The 24,286-nt window shown below is 37.3% G+C and overlaps 1 protein-coding gene across 1 annotated transcript in view; it reads left to right on the plus strand.

Annotated features, from left to right (window-relative positions):
• The window catches only part of Hydr2 (abhydrolase domain-containing protein 2), a 63,966-nt gene extending 40,699 nt beyond the window's left edge, over positions 1-23,267 (plus strand). Inside the window, exons 2-7 of the mRNA XM_071678249.1 lie at positions 9,403-9,578; positions 11,018-11,185; positions 12,768-12,954; positions 13,418-13,612; positions 14,697-14,851; positions 16,366-23,267. Coding sequence (XP_071534350.1) covers positions 9,403-9,578; positions 11,018-11,185; positions 12,768-12,954; positions 13,418-13,612; positions 14,697-14,851; positions 16,366-16,511 — 1,027 coding nt within the window. The 3' untranslated portion in view covers positions 16,512-23,267. The remainder of the gene's footprint in view (positions 1-9,402; positions 9,579-11,017; positions 11,186-12,767; positions 12,955-13,417; positions 13,613-14,696; positions 14,852-16,365) is intronic.
• Positions 23,268-24,286: the final 1,019 nt, after the last annotated feature.

Consider the following 24,286-nt stretch of genomic DNA (forward strand, 5'->3'; position numbering starts at 1 on the left):
TGTAGGAAACATGAGACGAACGTTTGTTTTTAAAAGAATTCAATCCTTCATCGCTTTAGGATTAGATTGTTTTAAAAGAATTCAATCCTTCATTGCTTTAGGATGAGATGGTTTTTAAAAGAATTCAATCCTTCATTGCTTTAGGATTAGATTGTTTTAAAAGAATTCAATCCTTCATTGCTTTAGGATTAGATTGTTTTAAAAGAATTCAATCCTTCATCGCTTCAGGATGAGATTGTTTTTAAAAGAATTCAATCCTTCATCGCTTTAGGATTAGATTGTTTTAAAAGAATTCAATCCTTCATCGCTTCAGGATTAGATTGTTTTAAAAGAATGCAATCCTTCATCGCTTTGGGATGAGATTGTTTCACTTATAACGTCTGTTTTAAAATTCTTATTTTTCTTTAGATTTAGATGTAGTTGGTATATGACTGCATTTCACTTGTGGTCTACTCTATTGCGAATATATGAGCGACCAGAGCGAGGCGTTCCATGTATGGAATAGGCTGTTATACACATTATACAAGAGAGTCATTTGCCTCAGTACATATAAGACGTACATAATACAGACGTCTAAAGTCATTTGCCTCAGTACATATAGGTAATACAGACGTCTATTGCTCAATGAAGCTTATTGTTGGAGGGGAAGGGACCATTTACGTGATAGTAATCAATGAGAAAGTCTAACTACACTTCCAAGACCTGGTGGTCTTTAACGAGATACCCGCTAGAGGGCATGTATAGTAACGTACATTCGTAATGTATATAGATGGAGACAGGATAGTAAAGCAAAATGGCTCCTCCCCACCAGTATTCGTAATGTATATAGATGGAGACAGGATAGTAAAGCAAATGTCTCCTCCCCACTCACCACTGTAGATGGAGACAGGACAGTAAAGCAAGAGGCTGGCTCCTACTCGCCTAAGATAGCGGGGAAGGGAAGTGTATATAGGAGATCGAGAGATGTCTGATAGAGAGTTGTGGAATGGCGCCACCATGACACAGAATGTGGGCAGCTCAATAAAGAAAGCTTGTCAGAGACAGTAAAGTTCTTGCACACTCTGGCAAGACTTAAACGCTATTGAAAATGATGATTTCTTTACTTCGCTTCCGGGTAGCAGCTTTTTAAGCCAGACTTGGTGTATTGCTATGTATTCTAGTGTATCCTGAGATAAAGTAACTATTATATCACTGTTCGTGGGGTTATTTAAAAGCCTAGATTCGCCTAAGATGTATGTTATGACTAGGTTGTGTTTCATGGTAAACTGGAAGTTATTTTGATGCATATATTTCTGTTTATTGGCTATTTGTGATTATCCAATGGCGTATTGATGAAGGGTATATTATTAAAAGGCATTATTTTGAGTTTGACCTTGGCCCTGGAATATCATAATCGATCCAGCTTTTGATAGAATTTGCTAAATACGGAAAAGACAAGTAGTGAAATGTCAAGGCCAAGTCGTGAATGGCCCAGGGTCAATATTAAGAGCCTTGTGTCAATATTGTTCTCGTGTGTCGTTTGCGACATATGACCTAAGAAGAGGTTTGGTAAACGAGAGGTTTGGTAAACGAGAGGTTTAGGTGGTATTTGGGAATCTTACTGTTTCGAAATGTATGTATAATGTTTTATTGTAAACTTCCTCTGCAGTGTTTGAATGAAATACCTGTTGTGAGATGAAGGTAGGTGGCAGTAGGGAACCAGACATTATATATTTATGATTTCTTAATCTGGGAGCAGCTAATTTCCTCGTTGCTCTTTGGAAGTAAATGTAATTTGATGAACGTTTATTTTACTGAAAGTTTTAATGTTATATATATATTTTTTTTTAATTTTCCAAAAGAAGGAACAGAGAAGTGGGCCAGGTTAGGATATTCCCTCAAAGGCCCAGTCCTCTGTTCTTAACGCTACCTCGCTAACGCGGGAAATGGCGAATAGTTTGAAAGAATATATATGCAAACTGTTTATCTGTAATAATTTTCGGTACGGTTGTATGCATCATTATTCTCGTTATTTGAGTAAAGATAAAGATAAGTGACAATGGAATCGTTATTCTTTGATGATGAGTCAACATATGTGAATACGATATGTGGTGGCTCACATTCCATCTGAATTTCCTCTTATATTAGCATGTTTACTCCCACCCAGACATTATAGAAACGAGTATTTGGTATATTTCCAACCCAAACGTGATGTTTCTATAGGTGGAAAAATTACTTGAGCGCGAATGACACAATGGCAGGAAATGGAAGGCATGCATAACACAGGTGTTTTGGAAAGGCTTGGGGACTCTATAGTAATTTTATGTGTGGGTATTTTAGAATTACCTTTTTGTTTATATAGCTGAAGAAGGTGTTGACGATATTTTTAGGTAAATAAATTAACCCCTGGTAGTTGATAAGTCTTTAAGAACCTAACTAAACCACTAGCCAAACCTTGAACTTGGAGAGGCCATGAGACTGAAGAGAAATACCTTCGTTTTATGTCTTTAAAAGAGTTAAGTGAAGTGTATTCGTAGCTCAACCTCCACCAGTGAGGCTAGCAGCCATGCAGGCGTAAGTGGGGAAGAGATTGTGCTGGCTAGTGGTGGGCTGAGGGGGGGGGGGGCAATGCTGGCGCTGATTATGAAGGCGTCAAAACCTCGACTGATTGTGGCTCAGGTTACATTAGGCTAGTGTTATTATGGTTCGGGTTACATTAGTTTTATTATGGCTCGGGTTACATAAGCCTAGTGTTACTATGGCTCGGGTTACATTAGTGTTATTATGGCTCGGGTTACATTAGCTTAGTGTTGTTATAGCTGGGGTTACATTAGTTTTATTATGGCTCGGGTTACATTAGTCCAGTTTTATTATGGCTTGGGTTACATTAGCCTAGTATTATATAGCTCGAGTTACATTAGTCCAGTTTTATTATGACTCGGGTTACATTAGCTTAGTTTTATTATGGCTTGGGTTACATTAGCCTAGTGTTATGACTCGGGTTACATTATTCCAGTTTTATTATGTTTTGGGTTACATTAGCCTAGTGTTATGACTCGGGTTACATTATTCCAGTTTTATTATGTTTTGGGTTACATTAGCCTAGTGTTATGACTCGGGTTACAGTAGTCCAGTTTTATTATGTTTTGGGTTACATTAGCCTAGTTTTATTATGGCTCGGGATTACATTAGCCTAGTGGAGTAAGGGCCGCTGCTCGCGTCTCCTTCACAAGTTTGAGAAAACAGTCATTTGAAATTATCATAACATCTGGGGCTCTGTTATTTTACGTGTATTGCAGTTTTTGGAGCTTGTTCATTGGGACAGTATTATACTTATATTAATAATATTGATAGGTTGTACTTAATAGCTCCAGCCATAGACTAAATATTGAGAAAATCCATTTAACGTGAGCAATATGGTGTGGTGTCTATACTGTGCGTGTATTCGTCAATGTTCTGTAATGCTTTGTGATATATATATATATATATATATATATATATATATATATATATATATAGATAGATAGATAGATAGATAGATAACAAGGTTTATGTTCATGTGAAACATAAGTACTTTGTTTAACATTGCAAAGTCCGTCTTGTTTAAATTATTAGTGTACATTGCCTTAGCCGTTGGCATGATCAACTTTTAAGCCTTTTGAGGTATGATAGCTAGACCTTTGACCTGACCATAAGGGGTCAGATCAAAGGGTACGTATCTCATGGGTCATTTCGTCGTATTCAAAAAGATGGGGACCATCGTTCTAAAAAAGTGTCATATCGTGCTTTAACAAGCTTAAACACAATTCTGTCCATCCAGCCACTTCCACGGGCACCTGTCCACTTTGTTTGAATTCACCACTGGAATGGTCTCGCTACCCACACACACTGTTAATATTCTTTTTCTTCCACTGCCTTACGCTTTTTGTCCATTTCCAGCTGTGTGAACGAGCATGGTGTAGCATAGCTAATGTTGAATGGCACATCTCAGGAGTTGCGCATTTGGTTTAACAAGATATTAAAACTACTAAGATATGTTTTTCGTATGGAAATTGTTTTATCGAATATATCATTGGTTTCAGGCGGTATTCTATAATCTTTATCCGAACCACCTCTGCAAGTAGACAATAGTTGTTAGTACGCGTGAGTCACGAAATGTAAGTTTTTGGACGTGATCCACTTTGCATTAGAAAGTTTGTGAGCGTAACTATTGAACGAATTCGAACCAGAAGTGTCATGGAACCAAAACTTTTACACATGCGTGTGTGAGAAAAGTTGTGTTGACTATTTTTCTTGATATTCTGCAATGCGAGACATCATCACATTCTCTCTGACACTATGTAACATTGGATTGTGTGTGGCTGTTAATACCTGTGTAGGAATGGAGCCGTTGGATCGTTAAGGTGTGGCACGGCTTGTTACCACCCCCCATCCAGAGCAGTTCAACTTTCCGGTAGGCTGGATTTCATAATGACGAGAAACCTCCACACGAATTTACCGTGGCTGTCGCAACGTCTTTTGATAGTGTTTTTTTGTACTGTCAAGATGCACTCGTTTACCTTCTACTTAGCTTACAGTAAGACTACCCTCTGTGTGGTATTTTGAAGTGTAGCCAATGATAGTTACCTGTCCAAGCGTTCACAGTGAGGTGACGCATGTAAGCGACTTGGATTTGGTAACGTAATACATCTGCCTTTTTGCTTTTTGAATGCGGGTTCCTCAAACATGATTATACTGTTTCTGATTCTTTTAAAGGAGGAAGATGGTTCCTTTGTTTGTTTTTTTACGGCTTGTGGTCATTAGAAATTGATTCGACCTTTCTTTACGCAAAATGGCAGACGTCCACCAAATTTTACGTGTGGACGACTCCAGAAAACGTGACAGATTATATATTTGGTCACCAGCTCGATGAATCGTATTGACGGAAGAAGACGGGGAGTCGCGTCTGTCTGCAATGTGCCATGGCAGCAGTAGGCTGTGGTTGCTCGATCGTTCTAAGAATGTTTTAACTTTTAGCAGCAGGACGAACAGCCATTCTACTCAGCGCCCATTATCCTCAAGCACATACCGAAGTTGACTGTACGTTTTTATGTATCTTACAGGTAGACAGAGTGTATGGTGTGTATATCACATTCCTGGACAGAAGTAAAGGCAAGGATTATGTCAGTTAATTGCCAATAGATTTGATGGAATATGTTGATTTCAAGTCACAGTCGAACGCAGTGATAGAAGATGCTGAAATCAAGTTTTCACTCAGTCTTGGCTGAAATCACATTTTTATAAGTCTTGGGTTTTTCCTACGCATAAGCTTACTAATTTTCTAAACAGTTGCATAAGACAGCGATTTTTGCCTTAGGTGTATTTTACTACAGTTTATTCGTACGGCAGAGGTTGCTAAAAGCTAAAGGCAAAGCATAAACAAAGGTAATACATTCTGGAGAACATGGAAAAAGAATAGTTATGAAGGTGAAGCGAGTTTTTTTTGTTTGTGGATCCCTTCCCCTCCTCCACACTCCCACAACCCCAAGGGGTTTGAAACCTTTATTTGTGGGTGACGTGCTCAAGTGTCGCGCGGCGTGTGTCACTCCTCTTATGAAGCTGAGGTACACCAAGATAGGCCAACACTTTTGACACATGCTGATCCACACACTTGATAACACACTGCTGAGTCTATCTGTCTGTCTGTCTCAGCGATAGTGTACGTTTTTCTTAAGATCAACGACTTTGGGGAGTACTAGATGATGATGAAGGCTAGACATAATATGTGTGTGTGTGGGGTTGAACTTTGACTTCACTGAGAGCAGTGGGGCTGTGTGGGGAGCATAAGAAAAAAAAGCTAATGTTTTGTACCTACCATTTTGAACTTGAGAGAAACCCAGCGGTCTACGGCAACTCTTTACTACGATAAAACCATCGGCTTATGAGCAGTCCAAGTGGAGGCTAGGGTTTCCTGTCATGTTATCTTTATTACACACTAACCACCAGGCTGTTCGTCATGTCTGAGGCTTATAGTAAAACTTAACTAGCTTTATGGACCCCCGGTTGAGACTTATATCAAATTTATGGCCACCACCAAATCACCCTGGCCTCCAACACTGATTTAAAAGAAAAAACCTTTTTAGCTCGAAGCTACAGTTGGTCTGGGATGTCGTGTATACAATCACCAGCACCGCTGGCATATCGCGAGATGTCTTTTATGAGGGAGAGGCTTGTATTAAAGCTGTTTACCAGCCGGACGAAGCTTGGGGTGGTGGTGGTGGTGGTGGAGAGGAGACGGGATGGGGAATGGATGGAGAGGGGATGCCATGATGTGTGCCGCCGTGAAAATCGATAGCCAGACTCGCCAGTAACATTTCGGGGCGTATTGCCGCCCGCAACCCCGGGTCTCCCTCGGACAACACGGTTTCCGCCACCACCGCCACACTCCTCCTCCTCCTCCTCCTCCGTTCAGGACGGCCCGCCCGCCCGCCCGCCCGCCCGCCTCACTCCCTCCCTCCCTCCGTCATCATCGGAAATGACTGACATCCGATCAGAGATGAATTGAGGTCGCGGAGGAGGATAGGAGGTTCGTGTTGTCGGAGGTGGTGGTGAACTCAGCGTGGCAGGTCGTCTTTAAGGTGTGATGAACCTGTGGCCTTTAACGCCGTGTGTGAGAGAGAGAGACACACACAGAGCCGTACCGCGGCCACAGCCATCACTCCACCCCACTCCGTTCCCGCCCACTGTTCACGGTAGCAGCCATGTTGATCACACCGACCGTTTTGCGATTGCTGGGCGAAAAGAAAATCGCGAAATAAAGAAGACTGAAAGAAATGTAGCTCAAAATGACAAATGAAAATCCTTAGGTCTTTAGGGAGTTTGTGATGGAACAGGGTTTAAAGAGTCTTAATTTTTTGTATATACTAATTAGGAACACGAAAACAATCGTTCACTTTCTTAATTTTTTTTATATACTAATTAGGAACACGAAAACAATCGTTCACTTTCTTAATTTTTTTTATATACTAATTAGGAACACGAAAACAATCGTTCACTTAGTAACAACAGCACAAAAAATCCAATAAAAAAAGAATCGTTTTCTTAAAAAAAATAGTAAAATAAACCTTTTGTTTTATGAATCACAGTCAATCTTTCTTTAAAACACACAAGCAACATCTTCCATTGTTTCTGAGTGTGTGGGATGGGATTTGATTCCCCAAGAGAACATGGCTTACAAACGCCCACTCATTTATTTTTTCCCTCCACTGGTCACGCACTCATACATGACGTAGTGAAATGTACAGATGTATCTAGCTAGTGAGGAACAGTTCCTGGATTTTGATGGCATTTAACTGAGAGTTGATGAGCGTTCAACATATTACCCCGATGTTACTCTTTAACACTTAAGTGGGTCATGGACATTCAAAACTGGTGTCATGAGCATGAAACTGAATGTTGGACATAACATAAGTTTAAAAAGATCTATAATAGTATTGCAGATTCAAGAGATGGGGGGTCCCGGGGGGCCCGGTGCGTGAAGCTCCCCCTTAAAGTATGGATAGGTAGTTGCCAAAATGTGAGTTTAAAAGCACAGTGGACTGGGTTCATAACAGGATGTTGTTTTGAGGTTGCCCGTCAATCAGGAGTGACAACGAAGGCTTCCTGTGGAGCGAGAGGTTCCTCACCAGCTGAACTTCACGTCCACTTGTCTGTGTGTCGTGATGCAGCCTCGCTGAAGGTGACTTTTCACTCGCGGTGTTAACCACAAGCACGCACACACACACACGAGGAATATCTCTTTATCTATCTGTATATATATACTTATGTCTATTATTCTCTCTCTCTCTCTCTCTCTCTCTCTCTCTCTCTCTATATATATATATATATATATATATATATATATATATATATATATATATATATTTTTTTTTTTTTTTTTTTTTTTTTTTTTTTCGTGGGTGAAGTTAAATTTCTTTGCCAAGTGTGGGTGCTTATTTCAAGAAAATTTCGTATATCGTAAACAGTCTAAGAATTGGGAATTTAACATAATATAGGTAGTCTTCATTTTCCCATTATTATTTAAATGCCACAGATGTGACATTCGGTGTTACATATTAGAGGTTTTCCCAATTTTTTGATATCGCGGAAATATTATGATTAAAAAGAAACATCTCTGAAACTTGACCAAGAGGTAGACTTGAATTTGATAAGGTGAATTGTAATTAAAAAAAAAAGCATTATTTATTCCCATTGTATTTACATGTAGTTTATGAAAATTTTCATGTGATTATTTGAATTTCAGAAAAAATTATCAAAGCTTTGGCGAAACCCAGTTAAATATAATAAAGTTTATATACTTGTAAGATATAGTGCAAATGTTATGTTCCAGGTATGTGTACTGTGGTGTTTTGCAGGTATGAGTGGAGTGTCAACAGTTGACTTAAGTGTTTAAAAAAAGGAGGTGGAATTTAATATTTTCATGAATTTGGGTTGGCTGAGTGTGTAGGTATGGGAGATAAACATGGCGCTGGTGATGCTTACACTACCCAGCCGTTGCGACAGCCCAAGCGACCTTGACTTTAATCCTCCAGGCTAGGGGGGCTGGGAATCGATTTTGGTGCCGGGCGGGAATAGATAAGGGTAAAGGGGCTGTACAAGGGATGGAAAGGGGATGATACATATGGCAGAACGAGAAAATAGATGAAAAAAAAAAATATGAAGGACATGGTGGTGAGGTAATAGCCACACAACAACAATGGTTCTTCAGCGCCCAACCAACTCCCTCACAACACCTTTGATTTCCATAATTTTTAGTCTTTTTTTTCCCAATGACTTGCTTTACGACTAATCGTTCACTGACCCCAACTGCTTGTAAGACTGTGGTTTATGATCAGGCAGTTAATGTCATGACATTGTCATTTATTATCACCCACCTTACAGAATACTGATTATTTACTTTTATCCAGATGTTATTTTTCTTTAATTTGGGATGTATGCAAGTGTAATGATCATCTTGATCCAAGGCTGTTATCTCTGAGGCTTTTCATCTTTTTTCTTTCTTACATCTAACCTCTACAGATTACTGGCAAATTTGACAAAAATATTAAGTCGGAATTATGAAGAAAACGAGGCTGTTGGAGTGATAATGTAAAACATCCCTTTGATTTAATCGTTCCTCATATTTATTCTTTCTTCGGTTAGATATTCCTACATTGTATATATATATATATATATATATATATATATATATATATATATATATATATATATATATATGATAGTAATTGTTTGTCCTGTAATGTATTAGCAAGTGTGAGGAGGCAGGCATTTTAAAACGAAGCAGCACACTTATTTCCGCCAATTTTACATTCGGAAACATTTGATAGGATTTCTTGCACTACGTGTCTAGCTTTGCTGACTTTGGCATTGGTTTTCCTCCTACAGATACGTGCCAGTGAGACTATGGGGTTGCAGTGGACATCTGCAAACCATTGTCCACGCCACAGTAGGACGCACCTACTGCCCAAATGTGATGCCTCGCCGCTTTGCCGCCAAGCAGGACGACGGAGCCACAGTCACCTGGGATGTGTATGATCCTACTGGACCTCCTCAATTTGATGGTATGGTCTGCTCCTCCTCGCCGCCCGCGCGCGCGCACAGAGCCCACCACGCACTTGATGCTATGTCCTCTTCGCCCTCCGGGGTCTGGCGGTTAATAGGCGCTCTTGATCTTCGCCTATTGAGTTCTCATCATCCACTTGGCTTGGCTTCGTCTACTTGTTCTCCAGCTATTGGGCACTCACTTTTAATGTTATGCTCTGTTCTTTATCCATTGACCATCCTCAGTTTGATGTATGATCTCTTGTTCTTCACGTATTGAACCCTTTTAGTGTGGCGATGTGTCCCCTCGTTTTTCACCCACAGATGGTATGGTCAGTTCTTCAATTACTGTGCTTTTACTGATGTTATTCTCTGTTCTTCATATACTGTGCCTTCTTTCTCGTGGTTATACTCCGATCTTTATTTACTGTCCTGTCTTTCTGATGGCATACTCTGTTCTTCACTTACTGTGCCTTGTTCTTCATCCACAGGGCCATTTTACTCTGTCTCCCCCGCGTTAGCGAGGTAGCGCAAGGAAACAGACGAAAGAATGGCCCAACCCACCCACATACACATGTATATACATACATGTCCACGCACGCACATGTACATACCAATACATTTCAACGTATATATATATATATATATATATATATATATATATATATATATATATATATATATATATATATACATACACAGACATATACACATGTACATAATTCATACTTGCTGTCTTTATTCATTCCCGTCGCCACCCCGCCACACATGAAATGACAACCCCTTCCCCCCGCATGCGCGCGAGGTAGTGCTAAGAAGAAAAGACGATAAAGGCCACATTCGTTCACATTCAGTCTCTAGCTGTCATGTATAATGCACCGAAACCACAGCTCCCTTTCCACATCCAGGCCCCACAGAACTTTCCATGGTTTACCCCAGACGCTTCACATGCCCTGGTTCAGTGCATTGACAGCACGTCGACCCCGGTATACCACATTGTTCCAATTCACTCTATTCCTTGCACGCCTTTCATATGTATGTATTATCGCTGTTTTCCGCGTCAGCGAGGTAGCGCGAGGAAACAGACTAAGAATGGCCCCTCCACTCATATACAGATATATACACAAACGCCCATACAAGCACATATACATATATATACATATCAACATATACATACATTTACATACACAGACATATGCGTATATACACATGTACATATTCATACGTGCCTTCATCCATTCCTGTCACTACCCCGCCACACAGGAAATAACATCGCTACCCCCTGCTTCAGCGAGGTAGCGCCAGGAAGACAGACATTATTATTATTATTATTATTATTATTATTATTATTATTATTATTATTATTATTATAATGCCCTGTTCAGAACAGTGATGTACATATTTCATACATTTTTTTCTAAACAATAGGGTGTAGTACAGTATTTTTTTCTGTTTTCAGATGACTACACCATTGCTGTGTGCCCAGGCATAGCCAACAGTAGTGAGAGCACCTATGTGCGTTCCCTTGTGGCTTTAGCTTGCCTACAGGGCTACCGATGCGTTGTGCTCAATCATCTAGGTGTACTCCCACATGTAAAGGTCACCAGTCCCAGGGTGTTTAGATATGGTAAGTAACACTTTTGTTGTCTCACATTTCCTTCCTTGTGCTGTTCTGTAGAGGGTGTTTTGCAATACAAATTTAAGATTGATTAAGAGGCATGATTTCCTTTGTACATCAAAAACTAATTTTACTGTTATTACATGTAAGGTTCTTGTACTGTAGGTGTATGATCTATCCTTAACATTAGAATCTTATATTTTGATGTATTGCAACATTTATTGGCATGAAAGTGGTACCATTAAAGATAATCTCCAAGCTCATTATCATAGATTGTGCATGGCATAGAATTTTGAATAGGTGATATGTTAAAATTCACTAGATGCTGTTGGATCAAGTGATTCTGCTTGTGGTCTAAAACTGATTTGTTTTGATAAGTAGGAATTTTTTCTCGGGTTGAAAAATTTGAATTTTCTTCACCCCATGATTTCTCAGATACATCTGATGCTTTTCTGGTGATACCACTAATAGGCACAGTAATGAAAGAAATTATCATATCAAAAACTTGGCATATTCTTAACTTGTATGTCACTATCCATGGCTTGCCTAAAAGCCAATGATATTTGTGCTTAAAGCTAGCATTGATATTACTAGAATTCCACTTTCCTCTGCATTACATTGTTGTTACCTTTATTTCCTATGCAATATCTGAGATCTTACTAAACTTATATAGCCAATTAGTCTCAGCTAGCATTATTGGCCTGCGTGTGGTTATGTCATGTGTGAAAAGTTGCTTTCATGACAGAATAAGGGTTGCTGGCATTATATGATGATAGAAAATAAGTCTCTGTGCTTAGTGTAGGTACTCTCATGCTGCAATTCTTTACTTTGTCATAACTTGACAATTTAGCATTAACATTTTGCAGTTGAGGTGAGTCCATATAGATCTCCCATTAGAAAGTAAATAATGTGAGGAGCAAGGCTCTCTGTTTGTGAATCTATGACCATACCCTGATTTCATTTTATAAAAGTAGGGAGCTGCTGAGCAGGTTATTCCTTGAGCCACTTGCATTAGCTGTTAATATGTGGTAATGGAAAAGATTCCTCTTACTCAGATGGGCATTGTAATATGGAGAATGTTCGTTTACACATTTTTTGAAGAGCTACTATTGGCAGTCAGTCACTTGTAGTGGCTTGGACTTTGGACATCTCCATATTTTATTTTTTGAACCTGTCATGTGATTTAATGAGAATGCTTTAAGACACATGTTCTGCTTTACCTTCAGCTCACCCACGAAGAGTTTACCTCATTGAAATTGCTTCCTTGCTCCTTTTCTGTACCCCTCAACCTATGCTTAGCACCCTCAAGACTGTCAGAAGAATAGAGTATTTTTTTGATATTGCCCTAGTCCCATTGCCAAATCAGTTAATGTCATTTAAGCATGTCTCTCCTCCTTTTGTGTTGTCCAGTAAAGTACCCTGTATGAATTCTTTCAGTGTGCATAAATAGAAGAGTACAAATGCATCAGGTTAGAAGGGAATAGATGTACAAGTATTGTATGCAATGAATATGATACTTGAAGAGCATTACACTTTTCTATGTAAGAGGAGAGCGTATCTAAAAAGAAATCTGTTTCTTTCATTCCCTCAGGACAGTCAGATGAGCTGCATTTGATGCTGACAAAGTGTGTAGAATCACACCCAGATACTAAGCTTATTTTGGTCGGATTTAGCATGGGAGCAAATATTGTAACAAAGTATCTGGGAGAGCCCACAAGAGTCCGTCCAGACAACATCATTGGAGCTATCTCTATCTGCCAAGGCTATGATGCTGTCACGTAAGTTGAAAATGCATGTTCTAAGTCTTGGGTTTCATCATGATAGTTTCCCTCACTTAATGGCTTGTAATGAAAAATCTTGTCTTTTTATTCATCATTTCATACACAAGTCTTGTTAGAAATTTAATTGAAATTACCAGTTAATGCTAACAAAAATCATGATTGTCAATTAGTCCCTCAGTTACTGTGCATTTGTGCACAAATTCTTGAAAGGAACCCATGCAAGAACACTTAGTATCAATTTCAAAGAATTCTCCTATTTAGTTTGACTGATATGCAAGTATGCGTTTAACTGTACAATTATACTGATCTTTGGTATTTTTTGTTGGATCATTGTTAAACTATGAAGTCGTATATGTACTTTGATATCTTTTAACGTATACATTTCACTGAAAGATATTGTACAAGAAGTCACTTTTTTACGGTACAGTTCTTTAATTCTTTTTGGTCTTTCCTCTCACAGAAGCCTTAAGTACTTACTGGAGTGGCACAACTTGGCACGCATCTACCTTTTCTCTATGACAGAGAACATGCGATCAGTCATCATTCGGCACAAAGAGGCATTACTCACAGAAGAAGTGAAGCGCAAATACAACATTGATGAACGACGGGTCATGTCAGCAGCCACACTTCCTGAGTTAGATGAGGTATACACAAGGTTAGTAAAATATAATCACTAGCATTCTTGTAATAAGGCTATTGCTGTGGGTGCATCCCATCTGTCTGTGGATATTATGCACTTGATACCTCATTGTGTTGAGTGTATAGTTTTATCACCTAACCTCTTGAGTCATATACTGCAATCACTGCTGTATTGTCTTGGCATAGGTTGTCTCTAATTCTGTAAGTTTGTTCCCTTCTTTTCCTCTTGATGTTCAAACATGGAGCTTCATTGTCACATCTATTATGCTGATAGGTGTGGACAGTGTGTGTTTGGTTTAGCATGGGTAATATAGAAATGAGGAAATATGCTTAAAACAAATCATCAGAAATTTCTTGCTGTTTTCTGATGACACTGCTCTGGTGACAGATTGAGTGAGAAACTGCAGAGGCTGTTGTCTGAGGTTAAGAGTGTGTGTAAGAGGAAAAAGTTGAGAATTATTGCAAATGAGAGTAAAATTATTAAGTTTATCAGGGGAGAGAGACATGTTGGTCGAAGCATGAGTTTGAAAAGAAAAACTTAAAAAATTTCAGTGATTTAAGTTCTTGGGAGTGGACATGGGAGCAAAAGTAATGAGAGATGAGGTAACCCTTAGGGTGGGCGAGAGTGCTAAGGTCCTGGGTTCATCGAGAAGTTTGTGGGAAGCGAGTTTGTGTCTAAGAGGACAAAGATGGGTATCCTGCCAGGATATGTTTGCAGATTGCACAAAGGTCATGAGAGAAGTGAAAAATGTGGAGAATTTTATCGACTTACAGGGGGACCTTGACTGGCTCCAGTGTTTTTCAGATTTATGGCTGATTAGATGAAATTTAACCCGAGTAAATGTAAAGTAATGAGGATGGGTCAAAGTGAAAAAACTTGATATCATTATCATCTAACAGAAAATATGCTGCACGAATTTGTAAAAGACATAGGGATCAACATCATCCTAAACCTATTGCCTTTTAGCTCTTTATGCTATGACAGAGAAATAACTAATAGGGAATGGTTTTTTCTAACAAATTTATCCATGATATGCATGTTCCGTGAAAGAATGATTGTAGTATAAAGAAAAATTAAAAATACTTTATTGTTATTTCAGGCGAATCTCAGGCTTCCGAAGTGTGGAAGAGTTGTATCGCAATGACAGCTCTGCAAATTACCTTCAAAATATTAATGTTCCCATTGTGTTTATCAATGCAAGAGATGATCCTTTAGTACATCCAGATATGCTGGCTATTCCTGAAGCTTTTGTCAGTAAGTTTCTCTCTCAATTTTATTTATGTTTTAGAAATTTGTAATGTGCTAAATGTAACAACATCAGTTAATCTTAAGCACTGTATGAAAGATTCATTAGTATAGTAATGTCAGAGATGGAATATTAGCTGTTTATGAAAAATGTTCTTTAATTTTTTGAGTGTGTTTTCTGTGTAACATTTGGTGTATGCTTTTCATGAAATCTGTTGAAACGATGAAATGCTTTCTTTTACCAAGGGATGTTTAACTTTATCCATTATTTTTGTTTGTTTGTGGAACTCCAAGTAATGAAAAGCTGATATAGGTAAAGAAAAAATTTGTAAAGTAGTTACCTGAGAAATACTATTAGAATTTAAAGAGAAGGTAAACATAAGTAATGAGAAATTCAGAAAAATGTTTGGACTGAGGAAGTTATTCAGTAGTCACATTGATGAAAACCAAGATGGTATGGTCTCAAGGAACATAGGTTGGTGAAGATTTATTTTGATATTTTTGAGTGATGTATGGGAGACATTGACCATACAGGAAATGGACATATTCACTGAATAGTCATTTAGGGTTATTGAAGGGTATAGCAGGTACTTTCAAAGGAAAAACTGCTGATTATGAGCAGTTAATAAAACAGATTTGAAACAGATGGGATGAATTAACTTCGGTAAATTTCGAAAAAAAGAATCAATTGAAATACAACAGATGTGTCATTCATAAAAATATGCATGGTTTGTGTGTTTTTCTTATTTTATGTTTTGAGCTTTCATGTTAGTGTACTGATACCTTGTTTACTAATCTCTTAGAACTGTTAGTTGACTAGCAATGCCATTGAGTGTAAATAAGAATGGAATTTTTTTATAAGATAGATAAGGGCATGATGTACCATGTTGACAGATTTCATTAGAGTGAATTGGAACAATGTGGTATAGGAGGGTCGACATGCTGTCAGTGATTAAGTGTCTGTTGCACGTGGTTGTGAATGGGGAGCTATGGCCTCAGTGTGTATATGTTATGTATATGTATGTATATGTGCGTGAATGGGCGTTTATGTATACATACACATGTGTATATGAGTGGATGGACCATTCTTCATCTGTTTCCTGGCACTACATTGTTGATGTGGGAAACAACGATTAAGTATGATAAATATAGATAAATATATTTATTTATTTATGATACTTAATTGCCGTGAGAATTGATGGGGTGTGTACTGTGTGTGTGTATATATATTATATGTTATATCCCTGGGGATAGGGGAGAAAGAATACTTCCCACATATTCCCTGCATGTTGTACAAGGCGACTAAAAGGGAAGGGAGTGGGGGGCTGGAAATCCTCCCCTCTCATTTTTAATTTCCAAAAGAAGGAACAGAGAAGGGGGCCAAGTGAGGATATTCCCTCAAATCAGTCCTCTGTTCTTAACGCTACCTTGCTAATGCGGGAAATAGCAAATAGTATGAAAAAAAATTATATATGTATATATCCAAAGTCATTGTTAAGTGGAAATTCTCTTTCTCTTTACAGAAACTCACAAGAACTCCCTATACATTGAAACAGAACATGGAGGTCACCTTGGATATTATGATGGGGGGTACGTTATTCCTCAAGCAGTCACATGGTTAGACCGTACCGTGATTTCCCTTGTTACTGCACTAGTAAATAACCAGTGAAGCCATACATCATAAGTTCAGTGGACAGATTTCTGGATGAAGACCAGTCATGCACAGCTAAAGAAGAACTATTTCTGTTGGCCATGTTTTCAGCCATCTTGTGGTGTTGTGAGACTATGGCATCCCAATGTATGTTATGTCCCTAATGAGCAAAGCTTGAGTATTGCTCTATATTTTGATATGAAATATCCTTTTATATGAAGTTAAGATTGAATATATGATGAAAAGTCTCCCAAGCTGATATTGAAAATTTCTTGGGAAACTTTGTGCACTGCAGTTTGACAGTAATGGCGTTGTATGAATCCTTGGCTAAATATTACCATATAACTTGAACAGACAATTCCTTTCTTGAATATGTCTTTTCAGTGTTCCAGTTCACTACAACTTAGGTGCAGCATTGTGTTGGAAGATTGGCAATATTTAAAGCCTGGTAATGATAACCACAAGCCTTTTGTCATGGTTTAACTGTGCTTGTTGTGAAGGTAGAATATTTTTGTATGCAGAACAAGTTACAGATCTGTACCATATTTTATCATGCAGGTCCCATTATTTCCTGAAAATTTGAGATTACTGATGAGGCAAAATGCACAAATGTTACATTTTATTGTGATTTTGAAGCACAAGTTAATGCTCAATTAATGACAATAAAGGATCAAGTTAAGATATTGTGAGTGGTGAAATAGTACCATACATGATTTATTTTCTTATTACTGCCAGTGTGAAGTACCATTTATTAAACATTTCTGTAGATTTAAAGATAGTAGTGTACTCCTGTCTTTTACTCTCACTTTGTCCTCTGATAATGGTAACATTATTAATTTCAAACTAACTGAATGAGGGAACAAGTCAGTTTATTTGATATGTTGCTGTACATTTTGCAGCTGTCTAGAATCTAAAGTTGAATTCCTCATGTACGTTATTTTTATTTATCTTTGTCTCTGATGCTCATTTCCTTTGGTAACCCCCTCAATGGGGTGGCCATGGCAAAAGAGTATCCATAACTGGTGAACTCCAGTGCAAAGGGCAACTCTGCTGCAGTGTTTGCAGAGGCTGCTATTTAATGTTCACATTGACTTTGTGTAAGTAATGTTCCAGCCTACTACTTCTACCAAATGTTCTTAACTTCTCCTTCTACCTAATGCTCCCACCCAATTTTCCTACCTACTACTTCTACCTAATGCTTCTGTCTAATGTTCTTATCTACTCCTATCCATTGCCTCCTCCATTATGTCAAAAGGCAGGGCTGGTGCAAAGTGCTCTCTGCGGGAAAATCTGGAGTAGCTAAGAATTAATTAAGTGTTGTCAAGAGTTGTGTTTAACAAGGAGAGATTGTATGTTTGTGGACAGGCTGCCAGCAGTCAACACGTGGGTGAGGTAGAAAGAAAAGACAGCTACCTGGGTCAAAGGAGTGGTACTTGACAACCATTGAATTGCTGGCTCACTATGCAGCCATCACTAACTCTCCTCATGCCCAGGCAGTAGTGCCTGTAATATTCCTTGCTGGTCAGTGGCTGCTTATCAACTACTACCTACCACCTGTTTATCAAGTTCTTTTATGTTGGACATTTTATTTGTGGGTTGAAATTATTGTGATGTGATGTGTGAGCTTGATACTATATTTTTTGACAGTTGTCTAAGAGAGAAATCATATTATTTTCAGTATTTCATTTTTGTAGTGAAATTGATTGCTAATACGTTTGGAATTTATTTATTCAGTTGATGGTCTGTATGAAAATTTTACTTGCTATTTTTGCACCAGGATTTTTATTCTCTTTAGAACAATTGCTTCAGAGAAAATAGGTTGTTTTTTTAATATTTTGCTACAAGATCTTTTACTATAGACTATTTATTTATATGGAAAGTATTATCAGTAATGATGCTTTTAGGTTCATTTGGAATTTTGTTATACATAGTCAGCATCAACAACCATAAAATTTCAGTTCTAAAGCAAACAAATATACCATATTTGTTGAGAGACATAAGGCAACTGTATTCACTTACCACTTATGGGAAAGCTTAAAGTAAATACTAGACGTTTAATGCATAGTGTGTTTATATTGACAAAGAGGATATGTGTGTCAAGAGGTGGAGGGGAAAAGAAGTGGGAGACCAAATTGGATGTGGAAGGATGGAACGGAAAAGATTTTGAACATACAGGAGGGTGAGAGGCTTGCAAGGAATAGAGTGAATTGGAACGATGTGGTATACTGGGATCGATTTGCTGTCAATGGACCAAACCAGGGCATGTGAAACATATGGGGTAAACCATGGAAAGGTCTGTGGGGCCTGGATGTGGATAGGGAGGTGCGGTTTACAAACACTTACATGTGGCCGATGGCTGGAAGTACTTGCCTCATTCACCGAGGGGTACCAGGAGGGCTCATTCCCATGTAAACAAAAGCGTTATCAAAATTTCACCAATTTTTTCCATTAGGGATTAGTAATTTACATTAATATTTATGCATTCATTGTTGTATCATGGAATTATTTTGGAAGTTTCAAAAGAATTCAAAAATATAGTTCAGTACAGAAAAGTTAGTAGAAATAGATTCAGGTAGACCACGAATTATGAGTGTCAAGACAGAGTGAAGTGTTCGCTTGTAGGATGATGTGATGGATGAATCTTATGGAATATGCTTAGATTTTGGTGTGTTAAGAAATTGGTACTTGGTACTAAGGCATAACAAAAGGATTATGTGAAATATAAGTATTTTTATGGATAGATTATTATCATTATCATTATTTTGTATGTATTATACTTTGTTGCTGTCTCCCACGTTAGCGAGGTAGCGCAAGGAAACAGACAAAAAAAATGTCCCAACCCACCCATGTACACATGTATATACATAAACACCCACACACGCACATATACATACCTATACATTTCAACGTATACGTACATATACATACACAGACATATATACACATGTACATATTCATTCATGCTGCCTTCATCCATTTCCGCCTCCATCCCGCCGCACATTTCATTTCATTATTATCATTATTATTATTATTATTATCATTATTATTATTATTATTATTATTATTATTATTATTATTATTATTACTATTATTATTAGGCAGGAGCATGATATAAAATAGTCAGTAGGAACATTAGGTAAGAGCCTCTGCAGACACTACTAGAGTTACCCACTGCCAGTACCCTGTTAAGGGTGAGGCACTGAAAGCTGAGAAACAGCACTAGAGTTCACCAGTTATGGATATTCTATTGCCATGGCCACTCCCTTGAGGGTGTTTCATGTTTGAAACAGGCATCAGAGATATAGATGGATTATTATTATTAAATAACCCAACGACCCCTTGTCCAGGGATTGCTGCTGCTTCAAGTCTGGACTGTAATTAGCAGTTGGGAATTTGGTGATACAACTTTGCCAAAGGTGACTTTTCTCTCTTGGTATAACCATAATGGATAGGAAGAAAGTTGAGTTATTTTTGTATTAGCATTCCAAGGAAAATAGAAAACAGCCGTTTACTGATGGAGATGAAAAGTCGGAAATCATGGATAACTTTTAACAATGATTACTATCACAGGCTACAACAGTTAAGGATTCAGACTGTAATATAATAACCATTTTAGTGATGTACATTGAGGAACTACAATTCTTATTGTTTTCTAAATTCTTTGAAAATTTATTGCTTTTTCGGAATTTATACTGATTTGCTTTCCATATCCATAATGATTTGTCCTGTGCATTCTTGTTTGATTTTTTTTTGATATGTGAAGTCCAAATTCTAACTTTGGACTGTGTTATCATTATCATTATTATTATTCATATCAGATTTCAGTTGTGTTTTCAGAGCAGTATGATACACACAGAAAATTGATGTTATTGGAGGCCGAAAATCCATCCCTTTTGTATTGTCACTTTCTGATAGTAATGACAGGAGGAGTCAAACAAGAATTTTTCCTTCAAGGCTTAGTTGTCTGTGTTTGTTGCTGCCTCACTAGGGTGGAAAGGTGAGCAAGTATAAAAAGAAAAATGTGTCACCAATATGCTGGTTGATCTGTTACCTGCACTGCACTTAAGCATGGTACCAAATGTGAGGCAGAGGTTGTGTACTTAGGCAGTTTATAGCTGGGTTTGTGGATCATGATTGATTGGTTGCTAGTGAATGGTGAGAACCTAATGTCTGTTGGCTGAGAAGGTGACCAACATATCAGAAAGCTGGGGATGTAGATCATGATCCCATATGCTGCTTATTGCATATACGACACATTGGCTTTTTCTTGGTGTTTATGAACCGTGAAGATGCCAAACAAAGCCCTACATTTTAAAGAAGGCTTATTCTATATCTGTTTCTGGATGACCCACACATTCCTGTACATGTATCATTTACTCTTTATACCCTGTGGTTCCTGGTCATAAACTTTGCTTTAGACTTGTGAAAGTTTCTTGTGTAATCAAGGTTTTTGTAGTTACTGTGGGATTTTTGTATGTTATTGTTTCTCTAGATAACCTCAGTGTATCACGAGAAATGTAATGTAAACATGAATGTCCAGAAACTGGACAGAGACAATTTGCATGTTAAATCCAATAAGGTGTCTGACAATATTTATGTGCTTAAGAACAATCTTATCATCTGTAGTTCCTTATGTTGCAGACTTAGTCTTCTAGTCACATGTGAATTCATGGTATTCATGTTGATGAAAGAGGTTCTGGACTTCCACTCTACTGTAGATCAACCCTTGCTCTGACTTGCTGAATTTAGTGTGTTGTACAGTAAGTAGATTTTCAGGATGTGGTGGTGTGGTAAAAGGAGTACAGTACAAATTTGATCAAAGAAATAAAAGAAGTTTGCAAGATTACTACAGTACTATATTTTTTTTTGGTGACCCACATGGCACAGCCATACATGCCCCAGTCATGGCTATCTAGATTAAAGGAGAAAGTTAGAAAAAGAATAATGAATTTAATCAGAGTTCCTTATGTGTTTGAAGAAATGACTCCAAAAAGATGAAACATTAGATGGAGAGGGAAAATCAAAAGGAGTAAAAGAATTCCCTGGCTTCCCAATTCAAGGAAAGAAGGTTATATCACAGTAGTTGTCCTAAAATTTCCGTGAACTTTGTTAAACATTTAGAGTTTACAATGACAAATTACTTTTGCATTGCAACGAATGTAGTGATGTGTATATGTATCAGAAAGATGCTGGTCTTTTATGTGAATAAAAATATTATATTAGTCATATCTTATGATATAGACTTGAAAGGAGACGTTTTAAAGTGAATGGTCTTGTAACAATAGCGAACATGCTCACATATGATTGCATTTCCCGTAGTTGATCTGTAACTGAATATGTAAACATTTCTTATTAGCAACATAAGTGTTGTGTAGCTGGGCTTTGTGATGCAAGTAGATAAAGTAGAGCATATGTTTTTCAAGCTTTCTAGCTATTTATGCTTTTACAATTTTCCAGTAAAATGTACTGTATGTACATGTGAATATCTTTTTGGACTTAACATTAGTAAAGATGGGGAACGTTATGAAATGTAATGAAGTTTGAATATTATTCAGACTTCAAGAAAAAATATCTGAAAAACTGTCCAGCTCAAAATGTACCTTTATTATAATTTCATTTTCTAGGAATGCTGTGTAAAATTTTTGAAGATATGTCCCTATATATATATATATATACATATATTTTTTTAGAAATGCACTACATTAAGAGTGGTCAGATGTGACTTCTTTAAGTATCTATATTTTGTAATTGGTATATTCTTTAATGCATGTGATACAAAGTCTTATTTATTGCCAAGTGAAAACTGAAAATGCGCACTACACAGAAACTTGAAAAGTTACTTGTAAAAAGAAAAGTTTGAGATAAGCTCTACAAATTTAGAACTCTGCTTATTGTACAATTAGGTATTTGGGTATGATCTACTTCAAACATTTTTTCTTCTTTTTCAGTAAGTTTTGGGAAGAAACTGCATGTGTCACCCTACTGCAATAGTGGGAAACAATTTACATGATATAGTTCAATAGAGTATCATATCTCCATGTACTTAATTCATCTGTTCCCAAGCCCATGTTTCCTGGAATTGCCACAATTCAGTCTAATATGTTACGTACATATTTTACTTTTCCAAAGGAAAGAACAGAGATTGGGGCCAATTGGGGATTTTCCCCCTAAGGCTCAGTCATCTGTTCGTAATGCTACCTTGCTAATAGGAGAAATGGCAAATATGTATGAAAAGAAAAATGTTGCAGATTTGATTTTCATGTATTCTTCTGAGCTTCAAACAACTTGGAAAAATCTAGTATATTTGATGATAGTTATTGGATAGGAAAATGAATGTTGTGCGAGATGACACTTGACATGCATGTTGTATGCTTGTGTAAGTATATCTTGATGTTTTTATGCATGAAATGTCATTTGATGTGTTGAACTCTGCTAATGATTTCTGTGCAGCAAATATTGATAAAAAGTAGGAGTTATTCACTGATAAATCTTGACATTTTTTTAATTGATTCAGAATGATTGTATACTACATCTGTAGTATGTTTTAGGAATGTGTAGCTTGTTGTAGATGCAAAAATGATTGTACAGTGCTACTGAAAATTCATCTCGTGTCATGTAGCCTAAACCGAGCATTATATAGGACTGATTTTTTGGAGGTATGTTTAACTGTCCATGTGAACCACACATTTTACAGTCAATTTAAAGTTTCTGTGTGAAAATAGTATCTGTTGGGCATTTAATGTAATCAGTCTCATTAAAGAAATGCATTTTCAACCTAGTTTTATTCTATGTAATATATCCCTTCATGAATTAACATTGCTGATACTTTGTCGCAGTCTCCCGCGTTAGCGAGGTAGTGCAAGGAAACAGATGAAAGAATGGCCCAACCCTGGCACATATACATGTATATACATACATGTCCACACACGCACATATACATACAACAGGCAAGCCATTGGGAATGCCAGGATGACCAACATCAGACTGTATAACTTTCCTTCCAATCTTATGTTCCTCTTACTCTTCCTCTTCGACTTAAAAGCACAGAAACCACTAAGTTCAAAAACGTAAAATCTCTGGCTTTTTTCCATTCATAGTTGTATGCGGTCTGAGGAGGTTAATTGTATTATTACAACACATGAATGTGGGTTGTGTGAATACAGTAATTTACGTTTGTCAGACTGGCTGTTAGGTAGATCAAAGCTACATTCACTAGAGAGTAATTGGTCACCAGAACCTTTCATTACTATTTGTGGTTTAGATATGAATTCATTATTATACTTGATCGCTGTATCCCATATCAGTGAGGTAGCGCCAGGAAACAGACAAAGAATAGCCCTTCCACTCATACCCATTTATATATATATATATATATATATCTTTTCTTTTAAACTATTCGCCATTTCCCGCGTTAGCGAGGTAGCCTTTTTTGGAATATCCTCACCTGGCCGCCTCTGTTCCTTCTTTTGCAAAATTAAAAAAAAAAAGAGAGAGGGGAGGATTTCCAGCCCCCCGCTCCCTCCCCTTTTAGTCACCTTCTACGACACGCAGGGAATACAGGGAATACGTGGGAAGTATTCTTAATCCCCTATCCCCAGGGATAATATATATATATATATATATATATATATATATATATATATATATATATATATATATATATATATATATATATATATATATATATATATATATATATATATATATATATATATATAATATATATATATATATATATATATATATATATATATATATATATATATATATATATATATATATATCTTTTTCAA

Source organism: Panulirus ornatus, chromosome 27, assembly GCF_036320965.1.
Source record: "Panulirus ornatus isolate Po-2019 chromosome 27, ASM3632096v1, whole genome shotgun sequence".
NCBI lineage: Eukaryota > Metazoa > Arthropoda > Malacostraca > Decapoda > Palinuridae > Panulirus > Panulirus ornatus.